Source organism: Taudactylus pleione, unplaced genomic scaffold, assembly GCF_031769625.1.
Source record: "Taudactylus pleione unplaced genomic scaffold, aTauple2 ptg000824l, whole genome shotgun sequence".
NCBI classification, from domain to species: Eukaryota; Metazoa; Chordata; class Amphibia; order Anura; family Myobatrachidae; genus Taudactylus; species Taudactylus pleione.
This window is the reverse complement of record NW_028285226.1, coordinates 3,645,300-3,657,849: the sequence shown is the minus strand read 5'-3', so window position 1 is coordinate 3,657,849 and position 12,550 is coordinate 3,645,300. Positions and strand designations below refer to the sequence as shown.

The 12,550-nt window shown below is 47.2% G+C and overlaps 1 protein-coding gene across 1 annotated transcript in view; it reads left to right on the top strand.

Moving 5' to 3' along the window:
- Positions 1–401: 401 nt before the first annotated feature.
- The window catches only part of LOC148474664 (fatty-acid amide hydrolase 1-like), a 47,774-nt gene continuing 35,625 nt past the window's right edge, over positions 402–12,550 (top strand). Inside the window, exons 1-4 of the mRNA XM_088458284.1 lie at positions 402–416; positions 4,427–4,570; positions 7,327–7,460; positions 8,806–9,012. Coding sequence (XP_088314410.1) covers positions 402–416; positions 4,427–4,570; positions 7,327–7,460; positions 8,806–9,012 — 500 coding nt within the window. The remainder of the gene's footprint in view (positions 417–4,426; positions 4,571–7,326; positions 7,461–8,805; positions 9,013–12,550) is intronic.

Below are 12,550 nucleotides of genomic sequence, written 5' to 3'. Positions count from 1 at the left end.
CTGCGGGAGAACTACAAGTCCCAGAAAGCCCTGCCAGTCACCAAATACATGCTTCTGGGGCTCTTTATGGTACCAAAATTTGCATAACCACTAGATGCTTGCTCATCTGTATGCATTACAGTCACTCTGCTGCATGTTCAAGGTGAATGATTGACAGCTTTATTGCAAGATCTTATGCAGCAGGTCTCTTTGGAGTATGAGAGCTGAGGAGCCAGGGGTCACTGCATTCAGCCAGTTATTAACTGTACCTTGTACCTTGTGGTCCAGGAGGAGATGCAGCGGGAGTCCAGGTCTCCAGGATCTCCACCTGGGCTGTTGTTTGTAGAAAAACAGCCCGGCCTCCATCTTCTCTGCTAATTGGCCGGGGTTTGCGGCTCTCATAGTGTCGGTGCAGTGCGGAGATGGATCGCGTCTGGGTGAGACCTTCTCGGCTCACAGGGCATGTATTGGTTGCTGCTGGCTCCTGTCTCAGGTGCTTCCTCATCAGGTGGTGCGGTGACGGGGAGGGTGAGTGAGTGAAGCAGCTGACTCCGGGAAGGAGCTTACGGCCAGCGGCCCTAGTGCCACACAATATGTACCGGCCCGGGGGGCAGCTGGCACCCTGCCCCCCGGCCCAGCCCACCACTGTCTCTGTGTATCCACAATCACAACTCCCTGCTCCATTTGTTTGACGGTTATTTCTCTATTGTTCTGAAATTCTTTAAGTGCTTCTACTGTACCTTTGTTTTGGTGAGATTGGGAGTTCTTCTTTGTTTTTTTAGTGTGTAATGATTCAAGGTGGTACATACTATCAAAGTCTATCAGAGGTGTTTATATTGTTGTCTTTCAGATAACTGAGATTAAAGTTTGAGGGTGGCTTGTGGTTACTGTTTATGGCTTTTGTCAGCAAATTACTGTGTGGGGTAAATTTTCTAAAGGGCAATTTAGCATTTTTGTGCAATTTGGTAGCTAGTTTGAAAATCAGAGATTTATTGAAGTCAAAATCGATGCCAAATCGGCCAAAAATTTAACTATAGAGCAGTTTAGAACATCGGAATGACCATCAAAACTTTACATAGATGATGGAGATTTACTAACGGTCGGTTCTGAATTTGACCGAGAAGCATCCAAATATCGACCAGACAATAGACCTGCTTGAGGCAGGTGAGTTTGGGAGAATCACTGCACAGATCACTATGAACTTAAGCCTAAAAACAATTAAACAGCTTTATATAAACTACTTTTATATGTTATGTTACATGTGCGTCCTAGACTGTCTTTTATACCGGTATTAGAAAAGCTAATATATACGTTTGTCCAGAAAGGTTGGTGCAGCCTGGCACTGTCCATCGGGATGTGTCTGTCCCGGGTTGGACTCTGCTCTTTACCATGATCCTGCATGCCATGCACACGTGTGCAGGAACAGAGCCTTAGGGGTCTATTTACTAAGCAGTGTTAGTAGACAGAGTGAAAAGTGATAAGAAAGGGATAAGGTACCAGCCAATCAGCTCCCAACTGTCATCTCACAGGCTGTGTTTGAAAAATGACAGTTGGGAGCTGATTGGCTGGTACCTTATCCCTTTCTTATCACTTTTCACTCTGTCTCCTAACACTGCTTAGTAAATAGACCCCTCAGTCTGGTGAGATCGCCAAATGTGAGACTGAGTTCTGCAACCTGGCAACTGATCTAATTTGCTGCAAAGACTGCCTGTTACAGACAAATTACTGATGGGATGCGCCCAACTAGTGACTGCCTGACAGACCTACTCTTATTAATATAATCAGGGTAGATCTGAACAGAGGATGGCGGGCTTCCAGCGGTGGCCATAGGCCACAGGCTGTACGCTTTCCATGGTCTGTGGTTTGTGCACCAATGTTCTACTTCTATAGTACCGAAATCCTTTTATGAATTATTCACCGAGCCTTTACACTGGTAGATGGTATGCAGTCAAACTTTTGCCTATAAATGAGCATCATCTCAGCAAGTTAAGTATAATTGTATTCTATAGCACTTAATGCAAAGCTATTAGCTTATGTTCTCTTACAAATAGTTGCTGTGCGCTCGCAAGTGGGTCGATGGTGGGGCACTGCGCACTGCATTCTGGGGCTCGCTACAAACGGGGTGGCTGTCGATGTTGATCGACGGCGCGCCCCGTTTTGTAGGCGGGGAGGGGGGGTGGCCAGACAAACGGAGGCGTTCCTGAGGGAACGCCTGCCATTTGTGGGCGGCCCTACTGACATCACTCGTGATGTCAGTAGTGAGATTCCTGCTCTATTAGAAACGCGCGTTTCGCTTGATGAACATTTTTAAGTTGGAAACCCACAATAGCAATAGAAATAAATGCTAAACCAGACTATAGCTGTTTTAAATCAGTCAAAGGCGCCGATGACTGGTAGTTTTGACAACCCATTTCTTAGTAAATCAGGCCTAACATTAAGCAGACATACTGTATGCATAAGTAATAAATATTCCATAAGTATTATCAGGAGTTTGTGACAGGAGAGTGCATATATGGAGATTGCAGTTTAGCGCACAGTCTGTGCAGCTTAAGCAGGCAAAGTATTAATTCAACATGGTATAGCAGTTTGTGAGACTGGTCCACATTAATCGGCCCCAGCGACCCGTCTGTATAAACCTCGGCAGCGGTGGGAGGGGGAAGTGACGAGATTCGCGCTGAATCGTGTCTTCGTGGCCCCGCCCCCTGCTTCACAATGCCATTAATCTCAGCATTGTGAAGAGGGGGCGGGGCCACAATGATGCATCATTTGCTGGACCACGCCCCCTTTTACCGCATTACGCCCTCCGTGTGGAAGCCTGACAGCTCCCTCCCGGAAGGAGGGAGCTAAATGTCGGCAACCCTGTGTTATAGTATTGATCAGCAACAATAATGAAATGATACTCACAGTAGATTGAATGGGAAGTTGCCTGCGTCACGGCAGTCGGCATGCTGGTGGTCAGAATCCTGGCGCCGGAATCCAGACAGCAGTAGGAATCCCGGTTCCAGAATCCTAACCGCTGACATCCCGATGCTGAGTATTAGGGTTAGGGAAAGGGCTAGGTTTAGGGTTAGGTACTAGGGGAGGGTTAAGGTTAGGCTGTGGGAGGGGAGGGTTAGGCTGCGGGAACGGTGGGTTAGGGTACTTAGCTGCACGCAGAGCATAGACATAGGCATAGACAAATTAAATAAATACCTAGGGGCATGCATTCCAAGCCTAGGGCCAATTCAGCTTCACAGCAGGAAATGAAGGGATTGGGACAGGTGGACGCACCTCTGCTCTTGCTGTCCTAACGCGATCGGAGCTCTCAGCTCAGCTGATTGGGCGGCAGCTCATACAGCTGGCAGTTGCGGGACTGGGGAGCAGAGACAGCGGGCAGTAAAAAAAATTGCCACTGGAGGAGGGCTGCTGGGCATGCCCAGCCACAGCATCTCCTCCTACAATGGACCTTTGCGGAGTCCAGTAACCTGAGACAAACAAGGGAGTGGGGGCGCCAATGCTCTTGCTGGCACAGGGCACTAAAATGTCTGTGGATGAGGATTGCAATGGGTATGGGGTGATGGATGTTGCTGACTGCTGCTGTGATCTGTGCTGCTGGTTGATAGGTGCTGTGCTTGGAGAGGGGTGCTGGGTCAGAGGCGGAACTAGCGATGGTGCTAGGGGCATCACCCAAAATCTTGCCTAGGGCATCAAACTGGTTAGGGCCGGCTCTGGCTGCACGTGTCAGGAGTCTGTCGGGATGCCGCTGTCTGTATCCTGCAACTATATTAAGCTAGCTGAGATTTTGTGTGTGTGTGTGTGTCCCGGAGCATAACCCTATCCCCCCGTGGTGCCTAAACCTAACCCTCCCCCCACGGCTAACACCTAACCAGGCCCCTCTATACTTATGTTTGGGGCGCCGGCTGTCGATATTCCGCCGAGATTTAAACAGCAGGCAAGGTAACTACATCTCTGTTCATCCATTCCCCAGAACTCGCCTAATAGGAATGGAATAGTCTCTGAAGGACTGCCCCTCCCCCCCCCTCCCCACCACCTCCAAGTGACTATATGGACCAGAGAGGAGGTCCCTTCAATTGCTTTTAGTCTCCATTTTTGGGATCCGTATGATGCACTAATACAGTTATAGATACATTTGTTGCATTGGATTCAGCACTGATCTATTGCATGGACACAGCATAAGCCTGCCTAATACCTGTAACTATGCAGACAAGGGAAGGAATGATACATGAGCATTCTTTGCTTCATTAAGGGGCCCATTTATTCATTATTGGGCTTATGACCCAATAATTATAATTTCTTATCTCCGTTATTCGCGCCAATAAGAATGAAGTACCATCCAGAAGTATCAATCTTCACAGACAGGGACTGGGGGCTCCGATAGGATCCCGTCCCTGTGATATGTATAAGTAAAGTGATCGCATTAGACTCTGATTAATATCTTCTCACACAGGCGCTGGAAGTAAATGACAATCTGAACTGCGTGACCCTATTTATGCCGGACATAGAGGCCCAGCTCAAAGGACTTCTAGAGAAAGAGGAAAAGGGTCCACTGTACGGAATCCCCATCTCTATAAAGGAACATGTCGGTTATCAGGTAACTATTATATTATATATTATGTCACAGGGCATCACTCCTCCCGCTGCTACATCTCCGACCCCATCTCAGAACACACTCCCTCTCACCTTCTCTGCTCTTCCTCTGACTGCCACCTGGGCTTGGTATAAAAGATAGTCAAGAATAAGATAGACAACAGATGTTAGACAGACAATAGGTTGACAGGGAGAAAAGGTCAACACAGGTCGACAGGTTCAAAATGTCAACAGGGTCAAATGGTTAACACAAAAATAGTAGACATTTATTTTCTAAACCCTATCCGCAACCCTCCTCTTGGTACCTAACTCTCCCTCATGGTGCCTAACCATAACCGTCGAGGTAAGTGCGTAACCCGAACGGTCCCTTCAAGTGCCTATCCCTAACCATCCGGAAAGTGTCTAACCTTAAAATAAAAAAAAGTGCCAACCATATTAGTGTCAACATCTTGACCTTGTCAACCTTTATCAATGTCAACCTTTTCTGTGTCGACCTTTTGTCCTTGTCAACCTATTGCCTGTCTAACATTGTCAACCTTTTTCATAGCTATTATTATTATTATTATCATTTATTTATATGGTGCCAAAAATGTTCCGCAGCGCCTTACCAAGTACATAAACAAATTGTAGACAAGCGACTTACAGAACAATACAATACAGGACCAGGACATGGATAATATATATATTGCTACATTAGCGACCATAACACCCAGATAAGCAACAGAGCAGGGCCGTAGCTAGGGTAGTGTGGCCGGTGCCATCGCACAGGGCACCACAGGTCAGGGGGCGCTGTTTGGGCCTGTCAAATTTCTGTTTATTATCATTCTTCCTCTTATTTCATCCCCAGCATCTCCTGGCCTCTCCTATCTCATCCCTGGCCCTTCCCCATGAAGCCATGGCCCTTTTTTGGGTGCATTATTTGAAAAATGAGGGGGGCGCCAATGCTCTTTTTGGCACAGGGCACCAAAAAGTCTAGTTACAGCTCAGCAACAGAGCATAAGCAACCAAGTGTTAGGTGCCCTTGTGGTGAGTAAGAAGTAGATGAAACTAAAGTAAGGAGAAGCACAAGAGGGTAGAGGGCCCTGCTCGTTAGAGCTTACACTCTAAAAGGGAGGAGAAGACAAACAGGGGTGACACAGATGGGGTAGACGGGGAGGAAGGAGCATGTAGCAGGTTAGAATGATATCTATCTATTGACTGGAACCCTGCTTTTGTGCTCCTCCCACTTTGTCACCTCCTCCCCCTCCCATGCTACTGACTATTCTCATCTGCACTGCACTACCACTCATCTGAGTGTCCCAGGGGGAGGAGGGGGCTGGGGGCATGTAGGCTGTATTGTGGGCTATTCACAAATGAACGTGCAGGTATCGGGCTGGTGTTAATGCGTGTTGATAGTGATGACGACTGCTGTCACCAACAGACGGATAGGGGTGGTTTGGTTTGAATACAGGAGAATATTTGCATTTATTTTAGACCACGCAATGTGACAGCGGCTTCGGCAGCCTTGAGGGAAATTCTGAATCAGGATCTTAGTGCTTAAATAATGTAAAAATTGTAAATTATAATTTGGTACACACTCACTACTATACCATCAGATAACCCAATATATAACAATCCAACTTGCAGCAAGTGCCGAAGCAAATCATCATTGCTCCGATGAGGAGACAGCTGATCCAAAAATCTCCTGTCTCTCCGAGTCTTTAGGAGCAGTGAAACTAGTGCGCCTACGTGAACTAGAGTTCACACTTGCGCACAAAAGCCCTGGCGTCTGGCGGAAGCAGCCAAACAGGGGTTTCGGATCCCTCTTTGCAACCCGGAACTCCTTCCAATATGGAGGAGCGAGGTGTGCGCTGCGAGCAGGAGCAAATATCATCTGAAGATGGTGAATGCTCCCGCAGGCAAGCTCCAAAAATATAGTATTTCCGGCGCTCAATGAATTTGTCTCCTCATACTAGTGTATGGGGACAGCGGGCCATTCCCTGAGAGGAAGGTAAGTAGGAGATTTCTGTGATACTAGTGTATGGGGACAGCGGGCCATTCCCTGAGAGGAAGGTAAGCAGGAGATATCTGTGATACTAGTATATAGGGACAGCGGGCCATTCCCTGAGAGGAGGATAAGCAGGAGATATCTGTGATACTAGTATATGGGGAAAGCGGCCCATTCCATGAGAGGAAGGAAGGAAGGTAAGTAGGAGATAGATGTGATACTAGTGTATGAGGACAGCGGACCATTCCCCGGGAGGATGTGATACTAGTGTATGGGGACAGCGGGCCATTCCCCGCGAGGAGGGTAAGCAGGAGATATCTGTGATACTAGTATATGGGGACAGAGGGCCATTCTGCGAGAGGAAGGAAGGAAGGTAAGTAGGAGATAGATGTGATACTAGTGTATGGGGACAGAGGGCCATTCCCCAAGAGGAGGGTAAGCAGGAGATATCTGTGATTCTAATATATGGGGACAGTGGGCCATTCCGCGAGAGGAAGGAAGGTAAGTAGCAGATAGATGTGATACTAGTGTATGGGGACAGCGGGCCATTCCCCGAGAGGAGGGTAAGCAGGACATATCTGTGATGTCTCCTGCATTACCTTTTTGATGGATAGCCTGAAAACTTATTTTCTACAAAAGCAGGTGAAAATGTCAATTTTCACCTGCTTTTGTAGAAATAAGTGATAATGAATAGAACCTTTAATAAAAGGCTCAAACTGATTCACCTGTGAATCACGGACGCCCTTTTAACAGCACCTTTGTTGGATTTTCAGGGCCATCCTTCCACTTGCGGCCTTGTGCAGTACCTCGATGATGTGGAGGAAGAGGACAGCGTCCTGGTAAAGGTTTTTAAGAAACAAGGAGCCATTGTGATTGCCAAGACAAATGTTCCTCAGACTCTTTTATGGTAAATTCAAGAAGTCTCTGCTGTTTCTGCTGGTAGTTCCTATCCCCAGGTCTATGTGATCTGGGTGCTCGATGGCAGTGTACCTAGCTGCCTATTCAGTGTTCCACGTGGCTCAGACTCATCCCATGCAAACTGCACAAAATGTGTCCAAATCTACATCAGCCCCAGTATCTCTATAGTTCAAGTTTCCCAACTTCAGTCTTCGGGGACCATCAACAGTGCATGTTTTCCAGATCTTCTAGTCTGTACAACGTACTGTTAGGGAACTCTGAGGACTGAGGATGGGAAACACTGCTGTAGTTCCACATGTGTCTAGCTCAGCTCATCTCCCACTTGAAACTCTGCTTATTGTATCTCGTATCTGCTGCTCTCTCTCTGTAAGCCTGATTCTCGTGATATGTAGCTGACTGCCCATACACAGTCAATATTCTGAATGTGGTCGCATTTGGACCTGAGTGTGACTTATATTCGGGTCCTGTATCTGTACTATTAGTCCTCATCTCCTCGTCCATCCAGTCAGACAAGGTCAGAACTATCCTGTTGGGCTTGAACTCCATTGAGGCACTGATCATACTGATATAGACTTCTTAGTAGTTTGGTTGGGGTTGGATTTTAAACTACTTAAACTCAATTCATTGCACTTCTATTATCTCACACTCTTCACACATAGATCCCATGGGATTGGAAAGATCATTTATTGTTTCTTGCCCTGGAGTGCAGCTAACAGTCACCCTTACTATGGGGCACAGTCCACTAAGCAGTGCACAGTCTTATGCTGGCTACACACTTAACGATGAGTACCCAGCCGATGTCATGTAAGGCGGATCCAGGTGGCAGTTCTGACATCGGCAAGTGAGTATGCCGGGAGTGACTTCGGGGGCCATTCAGCAGCATGGCCCCCAGTTGACGATATTGCCTGTTGGACCTGCATGCAGGTCCGATGGGTGACTACGCTGCCGATGCCCAGGAGCCAGCATCGTCAGTGACATAGTGGATGCACACTGCCCGATGTGGACGATATATAGTCCGATCCACAATATCATCTAGTGTATACCCGGTTAAAGGGGATTTGAACAGGATTTACACATGTCCATCCACTACTGGCAGAGGATCATGGGTAAGGTAATGCATACACAACTCTTTACCAACAGTCTGCACATGGAGAACACTGGACTGTAAAATCTACTCTTGTTATGTGAAACTCTTATATGTACATAATATATAATTTCCATCCTTTGCTGAATATTCTAATCACGCATCCATTATCTACATTTTCTGTATTAGGAATTTATTCCAATGCTATGTACTATTACATAATACTCTCTACCGCTTTCTCCTACTGTAGCTGTGAAACCAGTAACCCAATATACGGACACACACTAAACCCCCATAACAGAGCCAAGGGGGTATCAGGATCTTCTGGTGGGGAGGGGGCATTGATTGGTGGTGGAGGTTCAATTCTTGGTATTGGAAGTGACCTTGCTGGCAGCATTCGCCTCCCGTCCAGTGTTTGTGGAATTGCTGGATTTAAGCCAACTTCAAGCAGACAGAGGTGAGCCCTATTCCTCCTGTATATATTGTTATAATAATTTCCTACGGTCTGTCCCGTCTCCTCAATGCACACGGAGTGTATGCCGATGTGTGAGCCCTAACCGCTCCCTTTGCTAGGGCGAAGGAACAGACCTAGCAAAGGAGGACTAGACGCCGGGAACGGGGTACCTAGTATCAGAGGAGCAGTGTGGAACCATGACGCCCGGAGAAAGTGCATGTCGTAGCGCCCCCTCCCTGTACTCAACTGTGCCAGTGGGGTATGGCCAGCCTGCGGGGGAATACTGAAGTGAATATAAAAACAGCAAACAGTGGCAGTATCACATTGGGTGTTGAGGTCCCATTGGGGGAATAGAATGCTTCGGTAATGCACTGTCTGACATTAAGGGGTAGCTGCTTTGGCACTGCTTTATTTATGTATAGCACCTAGAATCTAGCTTTTATCTCATTTGCATCATTGTTATTAGTCAATAGAGGAGATAGTATTATATATTCTGATCACCTATGGGAAGCTCCATTCTCAGCTATGCTCCTACTTCACAAATATACATTGCACCTATATTAATGTGAGTACAACTAACCATGTTCTGTCTACCACTATCATTCCAGGTCTCCTAATACAGTGGGCTCTATTTACTACAATCCGCATATTGAATGCGGATTGTAGTGTGATATTACCGAGTGAATTCGCATTGCGAATTCAGGCAATATCACAGGGATTTACTATAAATCCTTTGCAGGGACAGAGCTTGCGATAAAGCTCTGTCCCTGCGGATCCCATCCGCACTCTAGTCGCGGTATTTTCGGAAAAAATACCGCGACTAAGAGCCCGCGCATGCGCCGACCGACCACCGCTACTACCCCCCCACCGACGCTAAGCCCCGCCCCCCGGCGCTAAGACCCGTCCCCCGCGATCGCGGACCCCCACGACCCCCCCTCCCCCCCCCCCCGCGACCCCCCCTCCCTTCATTACACTTACCTGCATCCTCCTGGCCTCCGGTGGTCTTCTCCGGGCTTCCCGATCAGGTGATCTCCCATACTGCACTGGGGCCCGATCACCTGATGACCGGGCCCCAGTGCACTGTGGGAGACCAGCTGACCGGAGAGGAGCCATCACCGGAGGCCCGATCACCGGTCCCTGGATTCAGGTAAGTAAAAAAAAAAATGTTTAATTTTTTTTTTCTTTTTTTTACAGCAATCAGCTTGCGGTCTATTTAGACCACATAGCTGAATACTGGTACCGGCTCCCGCCTCTACTCTCCCTGTTAGAGCAGAGTGGGAGCCCGGTAACCGGGGGAGACCCTGGATAACGCCACCTCCAGGTGGCGTTATTATCACAGGGCTTCCCCCGGTATTTTTTTACAATTTATTTTTAGTAACTTTCACACAGATCACATTTCCCATTACAATTATGGGAAATGCGATCTGCTTTACTAAAAATAAGTGATACTGGGGGTTGGAGTAGAATTTTACTAATTCTACTCCAATTGCCCTGTAATAAATTCAGGTGAAACTAAAATAATGTGAAAAGGGTGTGAAAACACCCTTTTTCACTTTATTTTAGTAAAAATAATGTTAATAAATAGAATCCAGTATCTTTTAAAAGATCTTTTAAATAACATTTTGTGGTCATGCCTAGGAACACCTCATTACTTTACATAGCAAAGCAGTGAGTTTTTTTTAAAACTCATACCTGCCAATAAGAAAAGGAGAGGGGTGGTGACAGAAGCCAATAAGAATGGAGAGGGGAGGGGCAAAGAGCCGATCCCATGGTAGATAGGGGAGGAAATTAAAGAGGTGAGAAGTGAATGTAATTAATCTGACAGTAAAGGAGAGGTGACAGAAGATGATCACCGAGGAGGGGGGGCCGGAGGGGAGACAATCTGGGCAGCTTGAGGGAGCATGAAATGTAGAAACGGATCTCCAATCTGTAACTTATTTGGGATATAGAGCAAAGAAACCGAGATAAAACTAACAGGCGGCCGTCATACTGTGCAGCGCCCCAAGAATTCCCGGGAAACCTGAATGGTGCCCTCTGTCCATTTTGGCGCCCAGAGCTCATGCTCCACTGGAACCACTCTCGCTATTCCCCTGCCTAGTATCAGAGGGAGGCGGGTGAGAACAGTACGAGCAGCTGCAACACTGCTGGGGCAGGGTGGAGCAAAGCTGGGGAGGTGATAGCATATGCCGGGGCCAATATACTTGTTAATATAATAAATATATATCACTAAATTAAAAAGAAAGATAGGGGGCGCTCCATAGTGCATAAATGTTTTAATTGCATAAAAACATTAAAAGGACCCTCAGTTACAGGTGTACTGGTACCAAGTATAGGACAGTGTAGGCTGGTTATCACATGATTCAATGCAAAATTTCCATCGGCAATACTGCTCACCACCCACTCAGGAATGAACTCGAGTCCACCATCCATGCCGGGCCTGTCTGGGAGTGTTGTTGCATGGGGTTAAGTGCAAAGACGCTGAACCGCTCGCAGGGGCGTATCTACAATGGGTGCAGGGTGTGCGGGGTACACGGGCCCCTGGGTCCAGGGGGGCCCCGCACTGCACACCCATTTTCCTGGTGACCTGTGCAAACTCTATAGACTCTGGGCACACCCTAGTGCCCAGAGTCTATAACTTCGGCGCTGGCCGCGCACAACTCACCGGAGAGAGAGGAGAGGGCCCGTGTCGGAGACTGCACACGGGCCCCCTCCTCTCTAGAAACGCCCCTGACTGCTCGCATACTCATATTCAGATGGAGAACCTGCCCATTCCATGGGGCTGGTCATTAATAAAATAGTGGAGAAGATATGTTTTAGTGTTCAATGAAAATACAATTTGTTTTGATGTTCAGCGATATATATATAATTAGTAGTCGAGAGAAGAAAATTCAACAAAAACATAAAATTAATTCCAGACATCAAGCAATATCCTAGTAATTAAAATTCCTAGAGATTGTTTAATTCTATAGTGTCATTCAGTCCCAAACGGGTGAGGATCTGTAGCCAAAAAATCCAATAGGCTTCTCTCTTACAGAAAAGGCTACAGCGATCTCCTCCCCTATTGGTCACTTTAATGTTCCCGGGGGCTGATTCACTACCTTACGCAACTGCGATTATGCACCCAATCGGCCAATTATTATCGGGACTGTGGGGAGGCGAACGGTGGTGTGCCAGTGCATTTGAACGCCGTTGCTGGGGCGTGCATAAATTATCCACTGCGATGGCCTACGCAGTCTGAGATCTCATAGTGTGCATTGTTAGCAATTTCTGATGTGCGCGAGGCTGCGATGGTACTCGATTGTACCGATGGTTTTGCAGGCTTGCTAAACATTACGGATGTGTGCTGAGTATAGTGGGCCTCCTTGGGAAGTGCTGCGAGGGCATGGCGATCGCAATGTATTAGCATACTATCGTAGTTGAACTGCGTGCGTAATTGCTATTGCATATGTAATTGCTTAAGGTAGTGAATCATGCCCTCAATTCCTTTGATGGAAGCATTTTTTAGAGAACCATTCTGATATAATGTAATTTGTCTGGATAT